At 53.1% G+C, this 27,724-nt stretch overlaps 1 protein-coding gene and 1 long non-coding RNA gene across 2 annotated transcripts; one reads left to right on the top strand and one right to left on the bottom strand.

The window, feature by feature from the left end:
* Window positions 1–9,404: 9,404 nt before the first annotated feature.
* C8H11orf24 (chromosome 8 C11orf24 homolog) lies at window positions 9,405–20,281 on the bottom strand. Its single transcript, XM_046017202.1, has 4 exons — window positions 20,131–20,281; window positions 15,880–16,079; window positions 11,557–11,730; window positions 9,405–10,809 (listed from the first exon to the last, which is right to left on the bottom strand). The coding sequence occupies exons 3-4, from the start codon at window positions 11,630–11,632 to the stop codon at window positions 9,695–9,697; spliced, it is 1,191 nt and encodes a 396-aa protein (XP_045873158.1). The 5' UTR covers window positions 11,633–11,730; window positions 15,880–16,079; window positions 20,131–20,281; the 3' UTR covers window positions 9,405–9,694.
* A 217-nt stretch (window positions 20,282–20,498) lies between these two features.
* On the top strand, window positions 20,499–21,551 carry LOC123949645. The gene is made up of 2 exons (XR_006820060.1): window positions 20,499–20,637; window positions 20,977–21,551. It is a non-coding gene; the product is annotated as an uncharacterized LOC123949645 (long non-coding RNA).
* The last annotated feature ends 6,173 nt before the right edge of the window (window positions 21,552–27,724 follow it).

Below are 27,724 nucleotides of genomic sequence, written 5' to 3'. Positions count from 1 at the left end.
TGGCTGCACCAGCTTGCCTTCCCACCAGCACTGTAGGAGGGTTCCCCTTTCTCCGCATCCTCGCCAGCATCTGTTTCCTGAGTTGAAAATTTTATCCATTCTGACAGGTGTGAGGTGATATCTCATGGTGGTTTCAATCTGTATTTCTCTGATGATAAGTGATGTCGAGCATCTTTTCATGTGTCTCTTAGCCATCTGGATGTTTCCTTTGGAAAAATAACTATTCATGTCTTCTGGCCATTTGTTAACTGGATTATGTGTTTTTTGGGTGTTGAGTTTGATAAGTTCTTTTTTTAAAAGATTTTATTTGTTTATTTATTTGACCAAGCAGGAAGGAGAGACCACAAGCAGGAGGAACAGGAGAGGGAGAAGCAGACTCCCCTTTGAACAAGGAGCCTGAGGGAGGGCTCGATCCCAGGACCCTGGGACCATGACCTGAGCCAAAGGCAGCTGTTTAACCAGCTGAACCACCCAGGTGCCCCTGATAAGTTCTTTGTAGACTTTGGACACTAACCCTTTATCAGATATGTCATTTACAAATATCCTCCCCATTCTATAGGCTGCCTTTTAATTTTGTTGATTCTTTCCTTTACGGTGCAGAGAAGTTTCTTCTTTATCTTAATGAGGTCCCAGTATTTCATGAAACAACACACTCTCAAACAACCAAAGAAGCAATCACAAGCGAGATCGGATGACGCCCTGGGATGGATGAAGATGAAGACAGAGCTCACCAAAACCGACAGGATGCACAGAAAGGAGAACTCGGGGCATCTGGAGCTGCGGATGTCTGTATTAAAAAGGAAGAAAGATCTCAAATCAATAACCTAACCATATACCTTAAAGAACTAGAAAAAGAAGCGCAAACCAAGCCCAAAGCCAGGAGAAGGAAGGAGAACAGGAAGGGCTAGAGTGGAGGCAACCATGATAGAGGAGAAAAAAAATCGAGAAAATCAATGACACCAAAAGTGGGTTCTTTGAAAAGCTCTACAGAATTCACCAGCCTTTGGCTAGATCAACTAAGGCAAAGGCAGAAAGAAAGGAAGAAAGAAAGAACACTCAAATGACTAAACTCAGTAAGGGAAGGGCAAATAGGTTCTCCTTACAATTCCGCTGTACCTGGAACAGCCATCGTTCATAGAGACAGAGTCTGGTAGAGATTCCGGGCTGGGGGAGGGGAGCGGAGCCTTGTTGCTTAATGGGTACAGAGTTTCTGTTTGGGATGATGAAAAAGTTCTGGAAACAGATAGTGGTGATGGTTACACAACCCTGTGAATGTACTTGATGCCCCTGAACTTGTACACTTTTAAATGGCTTAAAAAGCAAATTTTATGTTACATAAAAGATTTGCATTAGGTAAAGTAAAGGACTTTATGTCTGTCTTGCTTGGAGACTCCCTTGTGGGCTTTGAAGAAGCAGCCTGCCAAGTTGCTAGGTCTGGAGACTGGCAAGGAGCGGAGTCCTGCCAGCGCCATGTGGGCGTATAAACAGCTCCTTCCCCAGATGAGCTCCAGATGAGAACACAGCTCGGGCCAACTCCTTGATTCAATCTCTGTGAGCCCGTGAAGCACAAGACGCAGCAAAGCCATGCCCGATTCCTGACTCACAAAAAACTGGGAAACTCCTAGATTTGTGGAGAAATAGGTAACTGGAAAATGCAAGTAGTATGGTAACTGTACTATCAATAACTGCTCAAAAATATGTCTAGGGAAACTATGGATTCTGTCACAGATGGTTCTAGCGCTTTCTTCTACACTGCTTTCCACGTTTTGCGGTACTCCTGGAGACTACTGAGAGCGTTTGCAATTTTTGTGCTTACAAGGAAGGCAGTCAACGATGTTCCAATCTGGGCCTCCTCTGTGCTTCTGTAGGGCAGGAACAGAGGCCTGTGATTACATCTGTGTTTTAATGCCCCATATCATTTGCCCTACAGAGGGTCTGTGCCGTGCTCTGTGCTGTGCTCTGAAGCAGAGCCCAGGGTCCTCCGTGCCTCCTTCAAGTCTTGTTTAGGCCTCACCATCCCAGTCTGAATGTCCCACCAGCCTGCAACTCCTTGAGAGCAAGAAACTCATCCTTTGAGTTGTTGTGCCCCAGAGCTCAGGCCAGGACCTGGCACATGGCATGGAAACCCACCAAGATGTGGGCATCCTTTCTTCTCTGTCTGCACTCTCTTCTTCTTCTTCTTCTTTTTTAAGATTTTATTTATTTATTTGAGAGAGAGAGTAAGAGAGAGCATGAGAGGGGAGAAAGTCAGAGGGAGAAGCAGACTCCCCGTGGAGCTGGGAGCCCGATGCGGGAGTCGATCCCAGGACTCTGGGATCATGACCTGAGCTGAAGGCAGTCGCCTAACCAACTGAGCCACCCAGGCACCCTCTGCACTCTCTTCTTAACATCTGGGCTGCACCTTCAGTCCTCTAGGGACAGCCTCCTGGCCACGGTGGACAGACAACAGGTGACCCTGGGATGGGACAATGCAGCTTAAACGGGCCACTGCTGATGCCAAGATTACAACCAGAGCCCCCTGGGGAAAGCAGACCCTACGACTTACAAAGGCAGGGGCTCTGCCCAAAGGAGGAGGGAGCTACGCAGAGAGGAGAGCCAGCACAGCTCCCAGGAGCCCGGGCTCTTCTTCCATCTCTGTGACAAACAGTCTCCCTTTGGGAAGGCCCAAGGTTTCTGTTCCTTGCTATTCGAGGTGGCCTGAGACAAAGAGCTGCTCAGAGCTTACGGGATAAAATGGACTTGTTCTCTGGGGCTCTCCAGATGCTCCACTGGGCGTCCCCCAAAGGTTCGGGAGAAAGGCCAAGGGGAGCACGGGGTCTTCCTCTTTCATGCCCTTCCATTTCCAGGGCCCCAGGATCTCCCCATCTTGGTGTTCCCTCGTGCTTCTTCTCTGCTTCCCAGATTCCTTTCTACCGGCTTCCCTGGAGCAGGGCCCTAACACCGGGTGGTTCCACAGTCGGCAAGGTGGGGCCAAGCCCTGGTCGTGTACCCTGCTCATGGGACCCGGTAAGCTTGCACACTGAGAATACCAAACTGGCCAACAGGCCGTGGCAGCCCCAACGGGGGACACCTAGTGCTCTAGTCAGTTCGGCAGAGCGAATGTGTGACCCGGAGTCAGATGGACCCGACACAGCGCCTGGCTCAGCCCTTACCTTTGGCCTTGGGCAAGTCATCTAACCTTCTGCCCTCAGTTTTCCCATCTGGAAATGGACACAATAATGATTCCTCCTGTGCTGGGAGGCAGTAAAGCACTCACTGTTTAGTGCTCTAGGATATTTGTTCTTGAACTAATCCTTCTTGCGGGGGTGGCTGAATGGCTCAGTTGATCCGACGTCTGGCTCTTGATTTCAGCTTGGGTCACAATCTCAGGGTCATGAAGTCAAGCCCCACCTGGGCTCCGTGCTGGGCCCAGAAATGGACCCTCAACTCCATGGTCAACTAACCTTCGACAAAGCAGGAAAGAATATCTAATGGAAAAAAGACAGTCTCTTCAACAAATGGTGCTGGGGTAATTGGACAACCACATGCAGAAAAATGAAACCGGACTATTTTCTTACACCACACACACAAATAGACTCAAAATGGATGAAGGACCTAAATGTGAGACAGGAATCCATCCAAGTCCTAGAGGAGAAGACAGGCAGCAACCCTTTCGACCTTGGACGCAGCAACTTTTTGCTGGACACGTCTTCAAAGGCAAGGGAAACAAAGGCAAAAATGAACTATCGGGATTTCATCATGATAAAAAGTGGGTTTTTTAAAAGATTTTATTTATTTATTTGACAGAGAAAGACACAGCAAGAGCGGGGACACCAGCAGGGGGAGGAGGAGAGGGAGAAGCAGGCTCCCCTCTGAGCAGGGAGCCCAGTGCTGGGCTCAATCCCAAGACCCTGGGATCATGACCTGAACCGAAGGCAGATGCTTCACTGACTGAGCCACCCAGGCACCCCAAGATAAAAAGTTTTTGCACAGCAAATGAAACAGTCAAGAAAACCAAAAGACAGCCTACAGAATGGGAGAAGACATTTTGCAAGTGTCTTATCAAATAAAGGGCTAGTATCCAAAATCTACAAAGAACTTATCAAACGCAACACCCAAAGAACAAATAATCCAATCAAGAAATGGGCAGAGGACATGAACAGACATTTCTCCAAAGAAGACATCCAGATGGCCGACAGACACATGAAAAAGTGCTCCACATCATTCGGCATCAGGGAAATACAAATCAAAACCACAATGAGATACCACCTCACACCAGTCAGAATGGCTAAAATGAACGAGTCAGGGAATGACAGATGCTGGCGAGGATGCGGAGAAAGGGGAACCCTCCTACACTGTTGGTGGGAATGCAAGCTGGTGCGGCCACTCTGGAGAACATTTTCTCAGAAAGTTGAAAATAGAGCTACCCCACGACCCAGTAATCACACTACTGGGTATTTACCCCAAAGATACAAATGGAATGATCCAAAGGGGCACGTGCATCCCAGTGTTTATAGCAGCGATGGCCACTATGGTCTAACTATGGAAAGAGCCCAGATGTCCATCGACAGATGAATGGTTAAGGAAGGTGTCGTACGTATATGCAATGGAATATTACTCAGCCATCAGAAAATGAAATCTTGCTATTTGCAACGACGTGGATGGAACTAGAGGGTGTTAGGCTAAGCGAAATAAGTCAGAGAAAGACAATTACATGATTTCAGTCATATGTGGAATTTAAGAAACAAAACAGAGGAGCATAGGGGAAGGGAGGGAAAAAGAAAACAAGATGAGATTAGAGGAACAAACCATAGAGACTCTCAATAACAGGAAACAAACTGAGGGTTGCTGGAGGGAAGGGAGTGAGGGAATGGGGTACTGGGGGCTGGGCATGAAGGAGGCACGTGATGTCATGAGCATGGAGTGTTACGTGCAACTGATGAATCACTGACCTCCACCTCTGAAACTAATAACATGCTATATGTTAATCAATAGAATTTAAATAAAAATTTCTCTGTCTCCCTCTACCTCTCCTTCCCCACCATCACCCCCCACCCCTGTTCATGTGTGTGCTCTCTTTAAAAAAAAAAAAATCCTTCTTGGGCATGAAGAGCACTTACCATGATGAGCACTGAGAAACGTACCAAGGTATTAAATCACTAGATTGTACACCCGAAACTAATACAACACTGTACGTTAACTATACTGAAATTTGAAAATATCCTTCCTGGTTCCCTGAAAATATTCTATTCACCACCACCTGCTGTCCTGTCCCCCGACCCCATCCCCACACGGAGCAAAACCTCTCCAGATTGTTGCCCAAGGTCACTGCCCTCTTGCTCACCTGCCTTCCTTCTTCATCCTCCACGTGGACTTCCGGAAGGATCTCTCTGTGGGGGGGCCTTCTGGGCCCAGAGACTCGTATCCCACATCCTACTGACACCTAATGGACATCTCAGCCTTAACATCTCCCCAGTCTCTGGATTCCCTGCCCAAAGCCCCGCAACCCGCCAGCAGGAGGCAGCAGAGCCCAGTGGCAGAAGCAGGGAACTGGGGCGTGGTCCTAGGATGTGACTCTGGGCTCTGCCCCTACCTCTGGATGACGTCGGGCAGGTTCATTAATTCTCCAGCCTCAGTTTCCCCTCTGTGGGCTGGGGGTGATGATGATAATGGTATTTCGGCCTCATAGGGTTGTCACAGTGAATTCATGCGCAACATGCTGAGAAGAGGGGCACCTGCTTCCCACCTCCTGGAAATGACATCACGACCGTCCCAGTTCTTCAAGCCCCAGCCGGAGAGGCCCTCCTGGCTCCTGGTGTGTGTGGGGAGGGGGAGGGGGCGGTGTGGAGAGAAACAGTGGAAGTCCCGTTGACTGCGATTCCAAAACATGGCCCCATCTTCACGTGCGTGTTTTCCCCGGAGCACTCCCCAGTCCAAGTCGCGTCACCGTCACTGCCGCCTGGGACAATGGAGCAGCCCCCCCACCCCCACCGAACCAGTCCTTCTGTGCAACCCCCAGCCTGCCTCCCTGACGCCACCAGAGCCATCATGGACTTGAGAGATTTAAGTGGCAACTCAACCTCTCCCTCCCTTTCTCTTCTTTCAACTTGTCATCACGGATTTTCTAGACGCGCCCAGAGAGGGAGTAGGTAGTGGACCCTGCCGCGCCCTCCAGCCGCATCTGATGGCAGTGGCTGGCTGTCTTGTGGCATCTTCCCCCCATCACCTTCCTCTCATGCTGAGGTGAATCCTAGGGTGCCTGGCGGGATCCGCATGAGACTCTGGATCTCGAGTCGTGAGTTCAAGCCCCACGTTCGCTAGGCATGGAGCCTACTTAAAAAAAAAAAAAAAGGTGACTCCCAGACAGCACACCGCTTCACCTGTAGAGACTTCAGTGCAACAAAATAATGTCTAAGCCCCAAATCAGATGACATGCTTCTGCAGAGCACCCTCCTGGGCCTCCGCCTGCAGTCAGAAGCCACCGGGGGACCTAGTGGGGGGTGGGGATCATGAGCGTGGACAGGGGTGGCTCGCTCCGCACAGCCCAGCCGGTTGCTCCTGGCAGGGACCGAGGGGGTGCGCGTGGCCGGGTGCTGCGCTCCACCCCAACTCCGGCCGTCCTTCTGCTGGAGCGCCGGTGACAGAATTCCACGGAGAACAGTCGTCCCACGGGAAGAGAACCCAGTCTGGGAGCACGCAGGGGCGAGTCTTTAGTGTGGGTTTGCAGGGATTCCAGGAGAGCTGAGCTGGAGGGATGCCCTGGGGTGGGAGAGCCGGGGTGCCTGGCGCAGCCGGCCGAGCAGCCGGGGTGAGGGAGGGAGGCTTGGCCACCAGGGGGAGCCCTTGGACTTCCCTGGCTTGGGGACCCCGGGCTGTCCCCAGAGGAAATAGGCCCGGCTCCGTTCCTTGGGTGTCCCAGCTGCCTGTGTCCCTAGATCTTGTCCTGCCATTTGCGGGAAGGGTGGTCTTGGGCAAGCCCCTTGGCCTACCCACACCTTGGTCTCACTCACTGGAGGGAAGAGAGACCCTTTGGAGGCCGAGCCCCGAATCTGGCCTTCCATTCAGACTCTCAAACAGGGAGCCTGCTGCTCCGGGCACTGAGCCAGCCAAGCCCCTTGCCCTGGCAGGAAAACGCTGGGAAGAAGCGCTCTGAGCCCCCTCCGCCAGGCAGCCTTCCCTGACCTTCCCAGGAGGGTCAGGTGCCTCCTCTGTGTACACACCACCTCTTGCCTCCTTCCTCACATCCCACCGGCCCATGTGAGCTCCTGTGGGTTAGGCGGGTGGATTCCTCTCTGAATCCCTGACTGTTTAGCACACCGCTCTGCACGTATCCGACAAGCTCACGCTGGACAGGTCTTCCGAGCAGGCCAGGAATGGCTGCCTGCTCACCGCAGTCTCGGGGCCTCCAAGGCAGGGGAGTCGTTGGGGGCTCAAACCTGTGGCCCCCCTAGATTTGGACATCCCCAGTCTCCAGCACCTGAGATCTCTCTAGAGCCTGGCTCTTTCCCTTGCGCTCTGCTTGGCCAGGACCCACTAATGAATGGGGTTTGTCTCGGTCTGGAATGCCAGGCAGAGCAGCTTGGCCCTTCTCTTAGGAGGAAGGATTAGCAGGGAATGGTGCGCTCATGTCTGTGTTTTGAAGGGCCCCTGGCTTCCAGGGGGAGGATGGCTGGGTTGGGGCTGGCCATTGGCGGCGGGGCCCCAGGCAGCCCCAGCAGCTGCGGCAGGGGCCTGTTCCTAAGAACACGGGGAAGGGGTGCCCAGCCGGCTCCGTGGGGGAGCAGGCGACCCCTGGTCTCAGGGTTGTGAGTTTGAGTCCCATGCTGGATGCGGAGATTACTTCAAAATCTCTAAAAAAAAATTCCAAAGGCCCAACACATTCCAGGGGCCAGTGCTGAGCTTGGCCTTGGACGCCATGAGTTGAGGCACCTGTGGCCCGCACGGGGAGCCACGACGACTAGATGATTGGGAACATGAGCCCCCAAGGAGGGAGGGATGGACACTGCGACCAGTGCTCAGGGGATGAAAGGGCAGGAAGTCCCAGGCTGGGGCAGGGGAGACAGGCAGGCCCTGACATCCCAAGTCTCCAATCCTTGTGAGTAGGGTGTCGGGCAGAGGCCCCCGGTCGCAAGCTGAAGACGAAAGTCATCCCCATGGGTTGCCCCTCATCCTACCTGCCCGGAAGGGAACAAAGCACCCAGTTTGTGGGGACAGCCTCCAAGCTCTGGGTCCCGTGTGAGACTCAATCAGCCAGGGCGTGAAACCCACCTTTGTAGGCAGGTAGGTCCCAGCCCGGGCTGCCAGGTGGCAGCTGGTGGAAGAAAGGGCACCCTCCGAAGCCCCGTTCCTCACGCTGCCGTGCAAAGCTGCTGTCGGGGGACAGTGGTTCAGGCTGGCGGCCGCCCAGGCCAGGAGCTGGAACAGGCACTTTCAAGCTATGGGGAGGTTCTGATGCCCTGCTCCCCGCTCTGTTTCTCCGTCCTCGGCTCTTCCGGGATTTCTAGGTGATTCTAGGTCTCCCCATTCCACAGATGAAGAAGCGGAGTTCCAGAACATGCCACACTCGCTCCAAGTCACCCTTGGTCTGGGAACGCAGCTTTACCGGCTGCCCATCAGCTCTCCAGCCTCAGGCAGGTAAGCGGAGCCAAGGCCACACCCCACCTGGGCAGGTTAGTCGGCAAAGAGGCAGGACTCCAGAAGGGGTTTAACCCCGATTCTGGCCCTCAGTGGGTACGTGCGTCTCCCCCTCCTGTGCCTCGGTGCCCCCACCTTTAGGATGGGGACCAAGTGCTTCTGTGCTGGGGTCAAGGAGGTTAGGTTAGTGCGTTAAGCACGAGGACAGCAGCTGGCACGGGACAGGCACTCTGTGTCAGCTCTGAGGGCTGGAACCTGGGAACCCAGGGACGTCGGGAGAGAGGGCCCTGGGTGCACTCAGGCCTGGGGCTCCCCTGCCTTCTGGGGTGACGCGGGGCAAGGTGCTAGTAGGGACGGTCCCACCACACCGGCTGACCGGGTTTCCACGAGGTGGGTTCACTGAGAATTCAGTCCAAGCAGGTCCAGGCTGAGCCGGCCATAATGGGCAGCTCACTGGGTTAGCGTGTGGGACTCAGCTCTCTTGTGCCCAAATCCGGCTCCAAGCTTGCACCAGCGAACAGTTCAGAAAAGGGACATCTGTGAGAAGGCCCTGTCTCCAGCGGGTGCCAGAGATACCCAGGGCCTGGGGTGCCCCTCCCCCCACCCACTGAGCACAGGCACGTTCGGAATTAACAGTGAGGCCCCAGGAAGGGTGCAGACACAGCAGACCCCAGACCCCGGCGTTACCGTAAGTGCTGATGAACATGAACCCCATCACACACGTCCCAGGAAGGCCCCCCGGACGCGATGGCAGACGGGACACGGCCTACACAAACGGGGGGACACGGGTCTGAATGGAAGGTGGTCATTGCTTTAATTCAGGTCAGGATCCACACGGGGGGTGGGGGGGCCGCCAGCCCCGCCCACGGTGCGATCGCTGCCCGTTGCATGGACATGATTGTTTACAAAAATAAATACGAAAAAGCAGCCGCTCTCAAGTGATCGTGGACTTAATCCGACAGCGAGGAAATGTGTGGAGACGTCCGGCCTACCTCCTAATTGCACCAAAAGGATCTGGAAGCACTTGGTTTGGTCTCAGAGGCAACACGGCAGGAGGGGCGGGCTGGGCGGCCCCGTCCGCTCACATTTCCGAGTCCGCGTACATCCCGTTGATGAGATAGTCCACCTGCGTGTACTCCTTCTTCCTGTAGCTCTCGTAGGCCTGCAGGGCGAGCAGAACCACGACGACGATGAAGAGGGCCACCCCGAGGAAGAGCGCCGCCAGCAGGAAACCCTTGTTCACCAGAGACGGGCTGAGGGGCCTGGTGGTGACCACCACGTACTGGCCTTGGGTGCTGAGCGGGCACAAGTCTGTGGCCGACACCTTCGTGCTCCCGGGAGCCCCGGGCGTCGGGGCGGAGGACGTCGTGCCAGGAGGGGTTTCAGGCGGCACTTGCTCGGGTGTCTGGGCTGTGCCTGGCCCCGCGGCCCCGTGCGTTGATGGAGCAGGGCTCGGCTGGGTCGTGGGGGACGTGGCCTCCCCCTTGGAGGTCGGGCTGGCGGGGGGCACGGGTGCTGGCGTTGTGCTGGTGGCCGGCTCCTGGGCATGGGCCGTGGTGGCGGTCGCTGCCGTGGTGGCCGCAGGAGTCACCGATGGGCGGGTGGGCTCTTGGGCTGTGCTGGAGAGGGTGGGTGTGGGCCCACTTGCCGTGCTGGCCGCGGGCCAGGCTGTCGATGCCTGGACGGCGGGGGCTTGTGTGGACACGTTAAGCACTTGGGGACCCGAGGTGGCCGTGGGACTGGCTGTGGAGTTGCCGGGGGTACGCTGGGAAGGGCTGTGTGTGCCCATCGGGGCGTGGGCAGTCATGAGAGTCCCAGTGGCAGGCCGAGCGCTGGTGGCCGGTGTCGTCAGAGCTGCTGTCCCTGGCAGTGGGCTGCCACTTGGCACCTGCGTGTGGGGGACACGGACGGCGGTGGAGGATGGGGTCTGTTGTGATGTCGCCGGGGCAGGGGGCTGGGGTGCCCCGGAGGCTCCTTGTTCAAGGGAACCTTCCGTCCCCGCGTCTGTCCTGAGTGTTCTCCCTGCTGTGACTGCAGGAGAGCTGGCGTTGGCCACCGGGGTCCCTGTGGCCAACGGGACAGGAGAAGGTGTCACTGCGGTCACTATTTCGGATATTCCATTAAGGACTCCGGTAACTGTCATCACAGATACACTTTTCTTGACCGAATTATCTGTCTGGTTGAGGACTAAGTGCCCTTAAAGTCAGAAAAGGGAGAAAAAGATACCGTCACTTTCCATCCTGTGCAGGGAGATGGCTCAGAGTGTCTTAGTTTGTGGCCTGTCAGTCTGGCCCGGGTGGCCTTTTGGCCTCAGCCCAGTGAGAACGAAAGAGGTGAACTGGGAACATGTTTCCCTCCTATCCTCCCCGTGAGCACACGGAGCCTGCTGCCCCGCAGAGGGCCACTCGGCACTTTGACGCAAGAGCTCCCTCGTCCTCGGAACCCGAGCCCGTGGAAGGCTCAAGAGCCTCACTCTTGGGTCCAATTCCCAAAACATCAATCAGAGGGAAAGTCTCACCTGAGAGGTGTGTCTCACCACTAAGAAAACCCATCACACACATGCGCTTTAGAAACCACATACATCATTGCCCAGTCACACCGTAAAACAATTCTTGGCTTTCTGGAAGGATCTGTGGCAGGAATTCCCGGAGATGATCAGTGTCTGGCACAGAGCAGGAGTGCATTGAGATATCTGATGTAGGAGCAGACGAGTTCCCCAGTGAAGATCGGTTTTATAGGAGAGATTGTGCAGGGCCAAGCAAGTGACCCTGGCAGGACTCAGAGCTCAGAGGCCCAGTCCCCCAGGAGCTTTCTCCCCAAGCTGGCCCTTGGCGGCTCTAGGGCTCGTGACTCGCTGGACTAGGCCTGCGCACGTCCCTCGGGCTCAGGGTGCTTCGGGATGACTGTGGGCCTGACCAGCAGTCACAGGGTTTTCTCACTTACGTGCATCCCGGGATGGCACTTGGCTCTCGGATAAGGACAAGGAGGAAATCCAAACGAGCAAGAGGGCTGTCCACATCTTGTGGGTGAGCTCAGAGCCAGGCTGGACGGTCCCTGGGGCTCCCAGCTGGCCGCTCCTCAGGCTGCTGGTGACTCCCTGCTGCTTGGCTGAAGGATCTGGTCAAGAAAGGTGTCTGGTCAGTAATGCACAGCCTCACCTGGGCCATGGGCATGGCGGGGTGCCTGCTGTGGAGGCTTCTAGAAGTTCCAGGCTGCAAAGAGAGCTGAGTATTTTGACCAGGGCCTGGCACCCAGAATAGTGTGATACCTCTCACCCACGGCGATCTAGTGACCTGCCCCACGCCTTCATTTGATGGGTTTAGAGGACTCCTCGACCCACTTTGATTCTGCATCTCAACCTTTCTAAGCGCCCACTTTCCCACCCAGAGTTCCTAGTGTGAAAGAGCAGGAGAGAAAGGGCCAAGACCTGACCATGCTCACAAGGCCAAGGCCTTTCGATAACCAAGATCGGCCAAGGTCACATATCAGGCCCCGGGTATTTGTGTACACCCCACGATAGCTCCAGCTAGCCCCCATTCATCTACGTGTGCACCATGTGTCATACATTCACCCAACCATTATCCACCCAGCTCTCCATCAGTGCACGCATCCAACATCCATCCACCATCCACCCACCCAACATCCATCCATCCATCCATCCATCCATCATCCATCCATCCATCCATCCACCCACTCAACATCCATCCACCCACCCAACATCCATCCACCATCCACCATCCACCCACCCAACATCCATCCATCCATCCATCCATCCACCCACCCAACATCCATCCATCCATCATCCATCCATCCATCCATCCACCCAACATCCATCCACCCACCCAACATCCATCCATCCATCCACCCAACATCCATCCATCCATCATCCATCCATCCATCCATCCACCCACCCAACATCCATCCACCCACCCAACATCCATCCACCATCAGCAATCCACCCACCCAACATCCATCCATCCATCCATCATCCATCCATCCATCCATCCACCCACCCAACATCCATCCAATATTCCCCGAGTGCCTGCTCTGTGCCGGGCAGCGCATGTAGAACAAAAAGACGAAAGCCACACAACTCTGTCCTCTAGGCAGCAGGCCATCCAGTAGGAAACACAGAAAAGAGGTCACTGCAAGCTTCTGCAAGCATAGAGGAGAGGCGTGACTCAGTGCCTGGAGCAGGCAGGGGATGGTGCACGGGAAGGCCTTGACATGTCAGTCGGAAGCTGGTCCTCTGTGTGGAGGCCCCAGAGGTGAGTGGGGCAGACAGGGTGCTGTGCGGCCTAGAGGAGGCACTGAATTCTGGTGGGTGGAGAGGCGTGGCCAGGGAGGGCTTCCTGGGAAGGCGACAGGTGGGCCATGTTCCGAAGGATGGATGGGATCCGCCCGGCGGGGAAGGTGTGGGGGAGGTGGGTGGGAGACGCAGCAGGTGACGGCCCTGGGGCCCGAGGCTGGGGAACAGTGTGCTGAGACCTGGGATCAGACCAGAGACTGGCGGGCCACCACTGGGCAGCCGGCGTTTGCGGGGGTGCTGAGGCCGGTGTGTCACCAGCACGGGAAGATGCTTGGGCAGGAGGGACCGATGAGGGGCAGGTGTGACAGGAGCCCAGCGAGGAGGTGTCAGGGGCAGCAACACAGGCAGAAGGGGACAAGTCCACAGGAGGCTGAAGGACTAGACCAGGGGGTGCCACTGCAAGAGACAGAGGTAGTAGCGAGGACCTGGTCACTAGCTGTTTGCGGAAACTTCCAGAAATGCCACAACGGCTGAGCCTCACCAAGAGGAGGACTGGGCCCAGCCAGACCTGGCTTCCCGAGCACACAGGGGTCTCCCCACCCTCACCCTGGGGCCCTCCAGTGTGCTGGTCGGCTGGTGTCCCTCACTGTAGGGGTGCACTGGGGGAGCAGAGGGGCCCACTGGCCTCAAGAGTCCCATCGCTTCACGCCCTCCTGGTCCTGGGTGGCCCCTAATCCTGTCCTGAGACCCACGTGGCTGCCTGCAAGGCCCAGGCCCTCTCCAGACAATGATGCAGTCACAAGCGGTCATGCTTGGTCCCATGACTAAACACCTGATTTGAAAACAGGCCTGCTGGGAGCGGAGGGCAGGCAATGACCCAGGGGCTCCCGAGGGCACCTGCCTGAAGACACTCAAGGCCTTTGGTCTTCCCAGTGGCCCTCACCAGGAAGCTCGTGCGTTGCACAGGACATCATTCAAGGCAGCGCTCGAGTCACACTAAGTGAAAACGTCCTGATCGGCAGCTCAGCCGGCATGAAGGCTACCCGCTACCCTCCGTGGCCCCGTACCTAGGCGGCCCCTGGTGATTGGGCCAGGCTCACCGTCTTTCCACAAGCACTGAGTCATGAATGAATCACCTTCATGCACCCCATCCTGGCCCTGATCCATATGCCACCACACAGCTCCCAGAAAGATCCCTGGAACCCACAAGGGTGATCCTGCCTCCACGGCTTAGACCCCACACAATCCCAGGATAACCCCAAAACTCATTAACACGGCCAAGGTGGCCTTCAAAATCTGGCCCGGCTACCTCGGCCCCACGGGCCCAGCCCCACGGGGCACGTGGAATTCCTGCAGTTTCCAGCCCTGCACCAGGCTTAGCCACCAGTGTGCCCCAACAAGCCCGTCTGGCCCTGCTAAGAGCTCCGCCAAGCAGCCCCTGCATAGCAGAGAGGGACGTGTAGACAGTGGCCACCCAGTGGCTTTCCGGCTCCTGTGATCAGAGGGGACGGTGGGAAAGTAGCCCCACGGCAGGAAAGCCCCTCGAGCACAAACTCTTCCGGAAAGCTGGCGCATTCCTTGGTGCTTCCCAGCCCTTTGCAAGAGTCCCCAGCTTTATTCTAGTTTCCAGTTGCGCCTTCCATCCAAAACTGTCTGCAAGGGCTCCTGGGAGCTTAGAGGTCTAGAGGACTCAGCCAGAAGCTACCAGTTCTGCGTCTTTTCTTTTCTTCTTTTTTTCTTCTTCTAGATTTTGTTTATTTATTTGACAGAGGGATAGAGCCAGAGAGGACAAGCAGGGGGAGGGGTGGAGGAAGAGGGAGAAGCAGTTCTCTCTGCTGAGCAGAGATCCCAGGACCCCGGGATCATGACCCGAGCCGAAAGCAGACGCCAAACCGACTGAGCCGCCCAGGCGCCCCCGCATCTGTTTTCTAGAGTGCAAAAGACATTCTCTGTTCTGACAGAAACAAGCGGGGGCAGGGTGGGGAGAGAAGACACAGACCAATGCCATAGGCCAAAGAACTGAAACTGAAAGGATTCGGGAACAAAGAACCCACACTCCCCACGAACTGAGGCAACGCAGCTGGTGCTCGGTGAATAAATGTATTTAAATGGCTCTTTCTTTGGCCACTCACGTCTACTGAATGGATTTAAAACGCTAGCACTGCCGGGCCCAACGTGCTCCCTGCACGGATCTGGGCTCTGCCGGGGGGTGGGGACGATGACGTGACCGGGGCTTCCTGCATGCACCCCGGGCATCAGTGCCTTCTGCTGCCCCCCTCGCTACAAATCTCCAGGCCAGAGTCAGCAAACTTTTTCTGTAAAGAGCTAGACAGCAAATGTTTTAGGTTTTATGGGCCATGCCGTCTCTGTCTCAGCTACACTTGTGAACGATGGGTGTGGCTGTGTCCCAATAAAACTTTATTTACAAAAACAGACAGGAGGCGGGACTCTGCCCATGGGCCATAGTTTGCCAACCTGCTCTAGCCCTGGAAGGAACTCCAGAGCTCCAGAGCGGATAACCGGGCTTAGGGAGAGAGGAACTGAGTCACTGTGCCAAGTGGATTTCCTCCTTTTCTTTCAGCTCCTCATGTGGAACAGACACGGACTGGACTGTCTTGCTGGTGGTCTGGGGACAGACTCTGGCCTCTCTCCTCCAGGAATGGCTGCTGCTAGATGGCTCCTCACCTCCAACCCCCAGCATCAGTGAGGGGCAAGCCTTGCGAGATCTCAACACCAGGCCCAGAGGAAACCTCCTGCAGTTTGGGAGTCTGTGTCAGCAGAACAGCAGAGGGCCACAGGGGACCACGTGCTCCCAGCCCCTCCTCTCTGTCCCTGCTCCTAGCCCCGCCCTCCTGGTCTACCTGGGAAGGGAAAACCACTGTCCGTGAAATGCCACAGAACAGGCCACTCTGGCCTCTGCTGTCTTGTCCTTTTCCCCCACTTTGCAGTGAAGCCCTCGCGGGGCCCTCTCAATAGTGAGCAGGTGGCCCTCTGCCTGCAGGGCCGTGGACACTCACCAGACGCAGCTGCTCAGGGCAAGCTCCCACGCTGGGCCCTCGTCCTCCCTGGAGCGTGGCGGGCTTGGCACCATGCGCTTGCGGGCGAGGTCTGGCTTTGCAGGAGGTGAGAGCAGCTTCGAGGAGCACTTGCAGGCCACGGCATGCTTTGTGGCCCACGTGGGACATGGGCAGATGCCCCGCTCTGGGAACAGACGCATCTATGGTTCAAAAAAGAGTAAATACTTCTTAGGTAAAGCAGAGTGGGGGGAAAGCCCGGGGAGGAAGGAGTCGCTGGCAGAACAGCCTTAAATAGACCATTGTGCTGGGAAACGGACAATGTCTGTTCGAACTTTCAATGTTGGGACGCCTGGGTGGCTCGGTGGGTTAAAGCCTCTGCCTTCGGCTCAGGTCATGATCTCGGGGTCCTGGGATGGAGCCCCACATCGGGCTCCCTTCTCAGGGGAGAGCCTGCTCCCCCCTCCCCGCCTGCCTCTCTGCCTGCTTGTGATCTCTCTCTGTCAAATAAATAAATAAAATCTTAAAAACAAACAAACACACAAAAAAAGAACTTTTAATGCCAAGACTTCGCAATGGAGCGCTTTCTACTGCTGGAATTTCCTCCAGGGACGCAAGTGGATGGATGTCTAAATATGGAGGTCTAAAAAGATGTTCATCATGGCGTTATTTATAACAGCAAAACAACTGCAGTGGTTACAGAAGATATGGCCCCACCACATATCAAATACTATGGCAGTTGTTCAAAAAATATACAACTTCCGGCTGCCGGGTGGCTTGGTCAGTGGAGCGTGTGGCTCTCGGTCTCAGGTTGTGAGTTCGAGCCCTGCACCAGGTGCAGAGATTGCTTCAAAATAAAGTCTTAAAAAATATATAGCTTTCTCTTTATTGACATGGGCCATATGTACCAATAGATGAAAAAAAGCAGGTCACACAACAGTATATATACCAGGATTCTCTTTTTATTTAAGTAGACTTTTGTTGGGGCGCTGGCTGGCTTAGTCAGTTAAGTGTCTGCCTTTGGTTCAGGTCACGATCCCGGGGTCCTGGGATCGAGCCCCATGTCGGGCTCCCTGCTCAGCAGAGAGCCTGCTTCTCCCTCTCCCACTCCCCATGCTTGTGTTCCCTCTCTCGTTGTCCCTCTCGCTGTCAATTAAATAAAGAAAATCTTTTTTTTTTTAAGATTTCATTTTATTTTTAAAAAGATTTTATTTATTTATTTGTCAGAGAGAGAGAGAGAGAGAGAGAGTGCACAGGCCGACAGACTGGCAGAGGGAGAAGCAGGCTCCCTGCTGAGCAGGGAGCCCGATGCGGGACTCGATCCCAGGATGCTGGGATCATGACCTGAGCCGAAGGCAGCTGCTCAACTAATTGAGCCACCCAGGCATCCCAATAAAGAAAATCTTTAAAAAAAAAAATAGACATTTGTTAAGGGATCTGGAGAGATTTACACCAGAGCGTTAATGATAGTTATGCCTGGGGAACGAAATTACTGGTGACTTTCATTTTCCACCATAGATATATAGATATATATATATATACACACACATACATACACACACACACAAATATATATATATATTTTTTTTTTCTTGCACAAGCATTTTGGAAAACATTTCGACCCATGAAGGAAAACGATGTCTGATTTTCTCCAGGTATTTTGAGCTGCGGGGGCAGAAAGGCACAGAGTTACCCTGCGAGATATAGTTTCACATGTGGATTTTAATGATTTAGAGAAACTCCATAATTTACGTATCAGGAACTTTATTCTTCTAGGAACCAGCCACAACTTCAGAGGAACCAGGAGGACAGTGGCAATGCAAAGACAGTAACCAGCACAAATGATTCTCTCCCTGCCGACTATTTAATGAAACTTGGGAGATTAAGAAATAGCTCCTCACCTCCTTAGGAGGTGGGACGTGTGAGGACCCCCATGGGCTCACTCTCTAGTACAAACACCCACAGGTGCACACACAGACACACACACACGCACATGTGCAATTGCACACACAGTTACAAACACGTGTGAGTGCACAGACAGAGCCCGTTTCTAAGACCATGTCTTAGAAACTCCACAAGTTTCTCCGGAAACTTCTACTGGACACCGTCGCCGCTTATGCACTCCCAGCCCCTGGCGCTGGTGGTCCCTCCCACAGAGATGGGAATTGGCCGCCCAGAGAGTCCAGAACAGGCCCTCGTTGGGCCATGACTTCATCTGTCTGGAAGGTTCCGCCTCCACTTTCCAAACGCACATTCTAAATGTCAAGACTCAAGTGTGAGGACGTGTGCTGATCTTTGTAAGCTGACTCGCAATGGACAAGCCATGAGCAAGATTTGAAATGATACTCTGTCCTGCAAAGGCTTCCCCGAGCTTTCAGCGAGGGGCCGGCCAGTCATTCTCGTTATTAGTGTGCAGGGAGACTAGGTAGCTCGAGGCCTCAGACTATAATAGATGGAAAGAAAAGAGACCCCCGGCACAAGAAGGGAATCAACAAGAAAGAAAGAAGTCATTATTAAATGGAAGACCCGCAGGTGGAGAGACAGGGGTTAGGCTGCTGCAGGGATCCCCTCTTTTTCAGCGGTCAGCTCCCCCACAAGTTCCGCTGGGACGGAGCACCCCCTGAGCCAGGTGACCCTCCATCAGAAAGGCACCCCTGGACTGTGGCCCTAGGTGTCAACTTCCTGATCCTTTTCTGGTCCATGATCTCGTGATACCTTCCAATACCCCTTGTCTCTGAATTATTATGTTCCCAACCTTGGCTTGATTTTTTTTTTTTTTTAAGATTTTCTTTATTTATTTGAGAGAGAGAGAGAGCGCACGCGTGCATGAGCAGGGAGAGCTGCAGAGACAGATGGAGAAGCAGGCTTCCCACTGAGCAGGGAGCCCAACATGGGGCTTGATCCCAGGACCCTGAGATCACTACTCAAGCGGAAAGCTCAACCAACTGAGCCACCCAGTTGCCCCTTGGCTTGATTTTTACAAAAACTCTTTTAGGAACCTGTTACATGCCGAATGCTATGTGCTGATTACATGGCTGCAGACTCCGAATGGCTGGCTTCCTTCTCCTGGCCTAGACTGGTTCCCTGGATCTTATACACGTAACCCTTAGGCTTGGTAAGGGATTATAGGTGTCACCCCCACATTCCATCAGTCCAGTAAGATCTAAATCAGCAGCAGCATGGCCTGGGCCCCTACTCCAAGCTGGACAAGGTTTGTACAGCAAGGAGCAGGAAGTGCAGAAAACAAACACAGGGCAAACCCTAGATACCTAATCCCAGCATGTCACCTGGCTGAACTTTGGCAGCAGGACCCAAGGAACACAGGTGTGTGGTTTTGCATAAATAGACATTGCCCTGTGGTCTAAAGGATGTGTCTTCGTGGCAGATGGGAACTGAAGTGGATATCATCCTAATTACCCTGCTTGCTTCTGTAAATTTAAGTTCTGTAAGTTTCTGCACCTTTTGGTATCACGGCTAAATGCTCATCAAAGGCTAGTTTTTGCTGGCACTGTGGGCAAATCTGGCGTTCCCTTGTCCATGAAGCAAGTCCTGCCGATAGGTGGAAAATTCGTATTTTAGATACTTTCCTCACCGATTTCGGGGAAATTTTTAAAGATGCTTCCTCCAGGCGGTAAAAATAACTGCATGTTGGGATAGGCAGATTTCTAAGCATGATGTTTATGTCTTATGGCAAACCATGTAGATGCTGATTCCGCCTCTCAGCCCGATCGATCGTGAGCTGCACACAGTAAGCAGCCACCGGGCTCCCACGGGGGAGGGAGGCAGGCGAATGGAAAGGCACAACCCCTCCCAGGTGGAGAGCCTGGGGAAGGCCTGGGTCACCTAAAAAGCCAATTCCTTCTTGGAGGGCAGCACTCTGGGGCCCAGCCTTGCCCCGGGAAAACCTTTCAGTTCCGCGCGCATTTGGGAGTGTCCCGACTGTCCCACCCTCCGCTCCCAAACTCCAAGGAGCCGGGCCTCTCCCCCGGTTTGGGATACCCCCTGCAGCCCTCCTCCTCCCTCCGGCCTCGGCCTCTGGGTCCCCCATCGGTGCCCCACCTGACTCCCTCCGTTCCTTCCTCCCTCCTGGCCTCCTCGTCTTGCACCTGTGCCCCCACGGATCTTTGCCAGGTCGCCCTCTGCCTCTTGTGCCCCCATTCAAGCCTCCTCCTGCCCCCACCTCCCTCCTTCGCTCGCAAGCCGGTTCAGGGAGCCGTGACAACAGCTCCCCGGACGGCGGCGCGGGCCCCTTACCCGGGCGCGGCAGGCCTGCGGCGGCCGGGCGGCCGTCGGACGGCGGGGAAGTACCCGCGGCCCGGCGTGGAGACGTGGCCGGCAGCGGAGCACAGCACCGGAGCCAAGACTGCTCAAGGCAGCCGCCCCAGCTCGGGCCCCGCCCGGACCGCCCCGGAACTGACGTCACTGGAGGCAGGCCCCTAGTGGGCGGGGCAGCTCCGCCCGGAGCAGGGAGGGGCCCGCGGTGCCAGGAGTCGCCGAAAGGGAGCCGGAAGCGAGGGGCGTGGCCGTCCTCAGGCTCCGCCCTCCGCGGGGCGGCTCGGACGCCGTCGAGCTCGTGGCCGGAAGCGGCCCGGAACTGCCGTTTCGGACGGGCGGGCGCGGAAGTGGTGGTGCTCGGTGTCCGCCGCAGCCTGTGGCAGCTCGGACGTACCCCGACAGCGCGCAGGGGCCCGAGCCCTGGGGGTGGCCCACAGTGCCGCCCTCCTCCCTCCCACTGGGCCCAGCCCCTAGGGGGTCCAGTCGGTAAGGAATCGTGGGGGTGGTGGCCCCGCGCGGGGTTCCGTGTCTGCCCTGCAGGTTCAGTGCGACCGCTCTGTAGGGGCTTTGTGCCTCTTGCACAGGGGCAGAAGCGGAGACTCAGTGTCCAGTAACTGGGAGGCGCTGGGTGACAACGGGGCCGCGTGGAGCGCAAGGGAACGTGTGCGGGACTTGACCTGGAAGTAGGCTTTGCGAATGACTAGTCGTGTGACCGAACCCCGCTCTGTGTAAAGCTCCCTCGGGACCCCAAGTCCGAAGGAAGCCTGTCTGCGGAGGATGGTCTCCTGGGAATAATCCAAAGGCTTATTCCTTTTCGCCGTGTAGCCTGTCCTGGGGCCCCGGGCTGAGAAACGAAGCCAGACGGTGTGCGAAGAGGAGGTCACCTCCCTGCTCTGAGCTCTGGGAGCGCCTGAAAGGCAGTTGAGAGCTGCCATCCCCCGTTGGACCTCCTCGTTTCAAGTTGTGTAGAACCACACTGCGCACGCGAGTCTGCCGGGACCCAGGCCGGCTGGGAGGGTTTGCGAAGACAAGATCCTTTTGCTTTGGGTTTGCTCTGATTTCCCCAACTCGCTCCGATCCAACAAGGGCAGCATCTGGGCAGAAAATATACCCAGTGGCCAGTTGTAGTTCTGTGCCTGACTTCCTCAAAAATCACCTTCTGTGGCTGTTTTCCTCTTCCGGAAAATCAAGACAGTTTTTACTGCTTGAGGCCGAAATTAAAAAGATAAAGACACGCGCCTCCTAAGACCTCCTAGTCTAGGGAACGGTCTGTTGGCCCTCTGTCTGCTCTTGTAAGTAAAGTTTTATTGGGACACGGTTACACCTTTTATACATTGTCTAGGCTTTGGCACTGCAAGGACAGGGTTGAATAATTGCAGTAAAAACTGTGTGACTCACGACACCTGAAATGCTTACTGTCTGGTCCTTTACAGAAAATATTTGCAAGCCCCCAGCCTAAGGGGTTACTAGAAAATGGTTTTCAGAGGACAGTGGTACTGTCGCCACGGTGGTCCAGAGTACAGGGAAATTCATTCTCTTGTAGAGGACTCTTGCACCTTTCCAGTGGATTGGGGGTTACCTGGAACTTTGCATCGAGCATAGCTCTGGGAACTGCGTAGCTGCTTCTGCAGAGCGTTATGAAGAGTAGAGCAGGGCTCTGCGCTGCTGTTGATGGCAGTGGATTACGTGAAGTGAAGGCTTTTGTCTCTGGGTACAGATTATCTCAGGTGCTTTCTATGCAAAAGAGCTAATAATAAACTCAGAATTAGGTTATTATTTGAATATACTCCATGCTCTGGAGTAACCCTGCCTGGCTTCAAGTTCCAGCTCCACTTTTTAGCTGAGTGATAGTGAGCGAGTTTTATCATCAAACTGTGCCTCAGTTTTATCATTATTCATGGTAGTTCTGTTCCGCCAGTTCTCCATGAAGACCGACTTAGTGAACCCTCATTCTGAACCCTCATTCCTAGGAGAAAAAACGTGGGCAAAAATTTCCCTTCGTGCTCAGCCCTTCATTGTCATTATTAACAACAGAAGCTTCCTTTTTACTCCATAAACAGAAAATTAAGGACATAAAAATTATGAGAATTTGTAGGGAAAAGATCGATAATGATGACGATAGAAATATAATTATGTTTGCATTATTGGGCTGCTGTTTCTGACCTGTCACTTATAGTGTTAAGAAATATAAAGTTTGGGGGCATCTGTGTGGCTCAGTGGGTTAAGCCTCTGCCTTCAACTCAGGTCATGATCTCAGGGTCCTGGGATCAAGCCCCACATGGGGCTCTCTGCTCGGCCGGGAGCTTGCTTCTCCCTCTCTCTCTGCCTGCCTCTCTGCCTTCTTGTAATCTCTCTCTCTCTGTGTCAAATAAATAAATAAAATCTTTTAAAAATATATTAAGTTTGGCAATCTCCTAGCTAATTACCCAAAGGAAGTGAAAACATATGCACCCACAAACACCTGCATGAAAATGTCTACAGCAGCTTTATTCCATTGCCAAAAGCTGGAAACACTCAAATGACAATCAGTGGGCGAGAGGATGTAACATTTCAGTACATCTATATAATGGACTACTACTCAGCCGTAGAAAGCAGAATTACTGATAGCAGTCACCAACACTGAAGAATCTCAAAAGCATTATGCTAAGAGAAACCAACCAGACAAAAGAAACTATTGTTGAGGAAGGTCATTGAGAGGACGTGACCTCCGGCTGAACTGTGAGCTGGAGCCGGGCACTCAGAGGCTACTCAGCTTCTCCCCTGTCCTTGGAATGTGGGTTCTGCTTGCCTTTCCCTCTCCCAGAGGCTGCTGCAAGGATATAGGCTTGAGATAGTGACGTGATGTTGAGAACACCTGCACGTTGTATGGTCCTGAACCTGGTTAAGGTCTCTCTCTCTCTCAACTTCCAAGATTCGACAGCTGTTCTAAGGATTCACTCACATTGTGACCACTCCAGACAAGCCTCATACGTAAGTTCCCTTCACTTATTAAAACTGCCACCTACCAACCCAGAGTGGCCTTTCTCTTTCTTTGGTCTCTTCCTCCCCTCTGTATTTTGGGGCCAATTTCAGATTATACATGGGAAGCTCCCAAAGAAGTTACAAACCAACATCTACATACAGTGATTCCACGTATATGACATTCTTGAAAATACAAGTATAGAGACAGGAATCGGTAGTCACCAGGGGATGGGAGGGGGGACAGGAATTGGCTTTGACTTGCCAAATAAAGCATAGGCTGCCAGCTAGATTTGCTAAATCTGGCAACCCTAGATTGACCAGGAAGGAGCCTAAGAGAATTTGGGGGGATGACGGCGGTATTCTGTGTCTTGATTGTGGTGACAGTGGCGGGACTGAATACATTTCTTACAAGTCATGAAAATGTGAATTTTACTGAATGTAAACTATGCCTCAATACATTTAACTGAAAAACAAATGCTCTCTGCTGTAAAGAAAGGCGAATATTAAAGGATAGTTACATGAACGTGTGTGTGTGTATAAGGAGAACTAAACACTTACAATGGATGCATTTTGTTGCATATAAATTACCCCAATAAGTTTGTTTTTTAAACAGTTACCCTAGGGATAAAAAGAGTGTCACTTCATGGGTGCCTGGGTAGCTCGGTTGGTGAAACATCTGCCTTCAGCTCAGGTCATGATATTAGGGTCCTGGGAATGAGCCCTGCTTGGACTCCCTGCTCAGTGGGGAGCCTGCTTCTCTCTCTCCCTCTGCCCTTCCCCCCTGCTTGTGTGCTCTTTCTCTCAAATACCCATAATCTTAAAAAAAAAAAAAAAGTGTCACTTCAAAAAAATTTTTTTAAAGATTTTATGTATTTATTTGACAGAGAAAGAGAGAGACAGCGAGAGAGGGAACACAGGCAGGGTGAGTGGGAGAGGGAGACGTAGTTTTCCCACTGAGCAGGGAGCCTGATGTGGGGCTTGATCCCAGACCCTGGGATCATGACCTGAGCCAAAGACAGACACTTAACCTACTGAGCCACCCAGCTCCCCCATAAGGTTTTTTTCTTTTTTAAGACAAGCTTTCATTATTTACATGAGATATAATTAACTACCTCTAATGTCTAAAAGAGTCAACTTAAAAGTCAATTAAAAGGGGCGCCTGGGTGGCTCAGTGGGTTAAGCCTCTGCCTTCGGCTCGGGTCATGATCTTGGGGTCCTGGGATGGAGCCCCACATCGGGCTCTCTGCTCAGTGGGGAGCCTGCTTCCCTTCCTCTCTCTCTGCCTATTTGTGATCTCTGTCAGATAAATAAGTAAAATCTTTAAAAAAAAAAAAAGTCAATTAAAAGTTGTAAGAACAAAAGAAAAATTTGTAAGAACAAGTCAATCATGTGTCTGGATGCAAAATAAATACACGTCAGTAGGTTTCTTGTATACCAACAGTAACAAGCTAAAATATTTTAATTAATTAATTAAAATTAATTAAAATTAATTAATTAATTAAAAGTAGGCTCCACACCCAACGGTGGGGCTTGAACTCACGACCCCAAAATTAAGAGTCATTTGCTTTACCCACTGAGCCAGCCAGGCGCCGTTAAAAAAATTTTAACATCAGTGACTCTGATAATAAAATTATAAAATACCTAGGGATACATTAGTAGAAACGTTCAGGACTTACATAGGCTTTCTGATTTCCTTTATACAGAGAACTTAAAAAGAAACTTGAATAAATGAAGAGGTACATCATGTTTCTGGACTGAAAAATGAAATCTCATAAGATGTCAATATTCCCAAGTTAATCCGCAGGTTTAATGCAATTTTTTAAACAGATTATTTATTTATTTGCCAGAGAGAGAGAGAGACAGAGGTCACAAGTAGGCAGAGAGGCAGGCAGAGGGAGAGGGGGAAGCAGGCTCCCTGCCGAGCAGAGAGCCCGATGTGGGGCTTGATCCCAGGACCCTGAGACCATGACCTGAGCCGAAGGAAGAGGCTTAACCCACTGAGCCGCCCAGGTTTAAGACAATCCTTAAAAAAAACAAAAACAAACAAACCCAAAAAATCCTCATTTTGTTTTCTTTTGGAACTTGAGAAAATAATCCTAACGTCTGGGCAGCCTGCTGGCTCAGTCAGTAGAGCACGTGGCTCTAGATGTCAGGGTCGTGAGTTCAAGCCCCGTGTTGGACGTAGAGGCTACCTAAAAAGGCCCCCTGCCTTGAAAAATGCACATGAAGGTGTTTCTCTTCCTCAGCATCAGGGAAGATGAGCCACTCTCTACCGCTCCTGGGCACTGCCTTCCACCAACCTCCCCATCCCACCTCTGATGGCATCAGGCCACTGTCATCCCCCATCCTTCCTTTGATATCATCAAGGGGGCCTCCATGGTTTGTGCGCTCTGACTCAGAGTCCTATGTGAATTATTGCTTGGGTCCATTTCTTACTTGAAGCACAATGTCAGGACCCTGTCCTCATTCATGTGCAGAGGCTCCCCGCTCTTGAGCCATCCTTCCAGCTATCCGACCTCATTCCTCCCACTGTACCTGCCCGTGAGCCTCACCCTACCTGTGGCTTGTTCCCCTCTCTGCTTTCTCGCCCTTTGCCCTGCCGTCCTCCAGCTGGGATTCTGCGATCCAACAAGCAAGTCACTCTAATGCAACAACTTCAACTTCTGTGTTCTTCAGCATACCCTTATGGCAACACCATGTCCCTGGATGCATCCAGCGGTCTGCCTCTTTCCTGCCTACACCTGGGTGCTGAAGAAGATCCGTGGTGCCCGGCCTTGGCAGGGGCCTCTGGGCTGCCAGAAACCCCACACTTTCCTGGGACGCCCTTTGCTTCTACTTCCTTCCACCCTCTTCAAAGCCCCATACTCACTCTCTCTGCCTGCACACGGGCAGGCCTGGCCCACAGCCACCCTTTCCTTCTCCCTTCCTATTAAGATGGAAGAGGAGTTCTCTCCTGTGGAAGCTGATCTCCTCACCTGATCTCCAGCGTTTTCTGTAGAACTCAGGACCGCCAACCAACAGTTCCCCTTCCGTCTAATGCACCTGTCCCTCTCTACCGGTGTCTTCCCATTAACGCTCCAACACGTGGGTTCTCATCTAACTTCCCGAGTTGGATATTTATTCCATTAATGCTCCACCTTTTTTCCCAAGATATGTGTATGAGACTAAAAATGCCCACTCTGTGCGGCTTTCACTGTACCCCACAGTTTCGGGACATAGTATTCTTATTATTTTTTTCATTCAAAGTATTTCTCAATTCCTGTCTGAATTATTGCTTGGATCCATTTGTTACGTGAATGTGTGTTTCTTCATTTCTCAGCAAATAGGGATTTTCCGACTTTTTGTTTCGTTTTGGTTTCTAGATGAATTGTGCTGCGGTTAGAGAGAATGTGCTGTAGTATTTCATCCCTCGAGATTTCCTGGAACTGCTTTATGGGCCAGGATATGGTCACTTTGGTTTGCACAAATGTTCTGAGTGTGCCTGAAAAAAATGTGTGATCTTCAGTGCTCTATACCCATAAATCGAGCTGTTCGCTATTTATGTTTTCCAAATCTCCTCTATCCTTACCGATTTTTTGTCTACTTGTTCTGTCAATTAGTGAGAGAGAAGGGTTAAACTGTCCTGTGAATTACAGCTTTTCCATTTCTCCTTGGTGTTCTATCCATTTTTGCTTTACATACTAAAAGACTACGTTATTAGGTGCATATCGGTTTATTTTTTTTAAGTTTGTATTTATTTATTTATTTGAGAGAGAGAGAGTGAAAGCATGAGGAGGAGAAGGGGCAGAAGGGGAGGGAGGAAGACTGTACAGGTGACTCCATACCAAGCCAGAACCCGGTGCAGGGCTCAAACCGGTGACAGTGAGATCGTGACCCAGGAAAGGAGCCTGCTCTAAGTCAGACTTGCGGGCAGCCACACTGAGATCTCTAGCAACAATGCAGGAAGGTAGACATCGCTCTCGTAACAACCAGCCCGGTATGGCCAGGATTTTATTAACCACTGCCCATCTCCGTAATTTTTGTCCCTGCTTTCACTGAAGGCCAAGCACGGGAAGCCAAGTATGCTCCCCTCTCCAGTCACATAGGACGCCCCACTTCTAGGCAGTCCGCCTACAACTTCCCAGGCCAGCAGCCTCCAATCAGGACACACCTGGAGCCTTCCCTTCCCTGCAATCGAACTTTCCCGCCCTTCGGCCAGCCTGAGTTTCTGCTAACCACTAGCGACGGTGGTTGACTTCTTTGCTGTAGCAAGCTTGACTCAGTAGCCTCGGCTTGTTTCGTTTGGACGGTCTTCGTTTATTTCCATGCTTACCGTGCATCTCTTTCCCTATAGCAGAAGTGACCCTCTTTGGGGGCTGGAGAGTGTTCCTGTCCACCACACGGGCCCCTCAGTTTGTAGCTGGGAAAAGACAGCGTCCTGCCCAGCACAGCTCTGCGGAGGGCCTGGCTTGCTGAGTGCTTTGCAGCCAGGCCCCTCGAACAAAGGCGCCCTTGTTGTCCACTACGTGTGGGCTTTCTGCTGCCCAAGAGGCACGTTTGCAGTTAGGCTCCCTGGAAGTCAGACTCGGAGATGCCTGGGTTCGAGTGCAAGAGGTTTTTTACGCCGGTTTTC

Source organism: Meles meles, chromosome 8 (assembly GCF_922984935.1).
Source record: "Meles meles chromosome 8, mMelMel3.1 paternal haplotype, whole genome shotgun sequence".
In the NCBI taxonomy this organism is placed as follows: domain Eukaryota; kingdom Metazoa; phylum Chordata; class Mammalia; order Carnivora; family Mustelidae; genus Meles; species Meles meles.
The sequence above is the reverse complement of the archived record's forward strand: the minus strand, read 5'-3'. Positions and strand labels throughout refer to the sequence as shown.

Bases quoted from the DNA above. Each gene is read 5' to 3' on its own strand.
- C8H11orf24 (XM_046017202.1), bottom strand. From the start codon at position 11,632: ATGTGGACAGCCCTCTTGCTCGTTTGGATTTCCTCCTTGTCCTTATCC. The intron at 10,810-11,556 runs GTAAGTGAGAAA...TCTGACTTTAAG, and splicing joins AGTGCCATCCCGGGATGCAC to GGCACTTAGTCCTCAACCAG.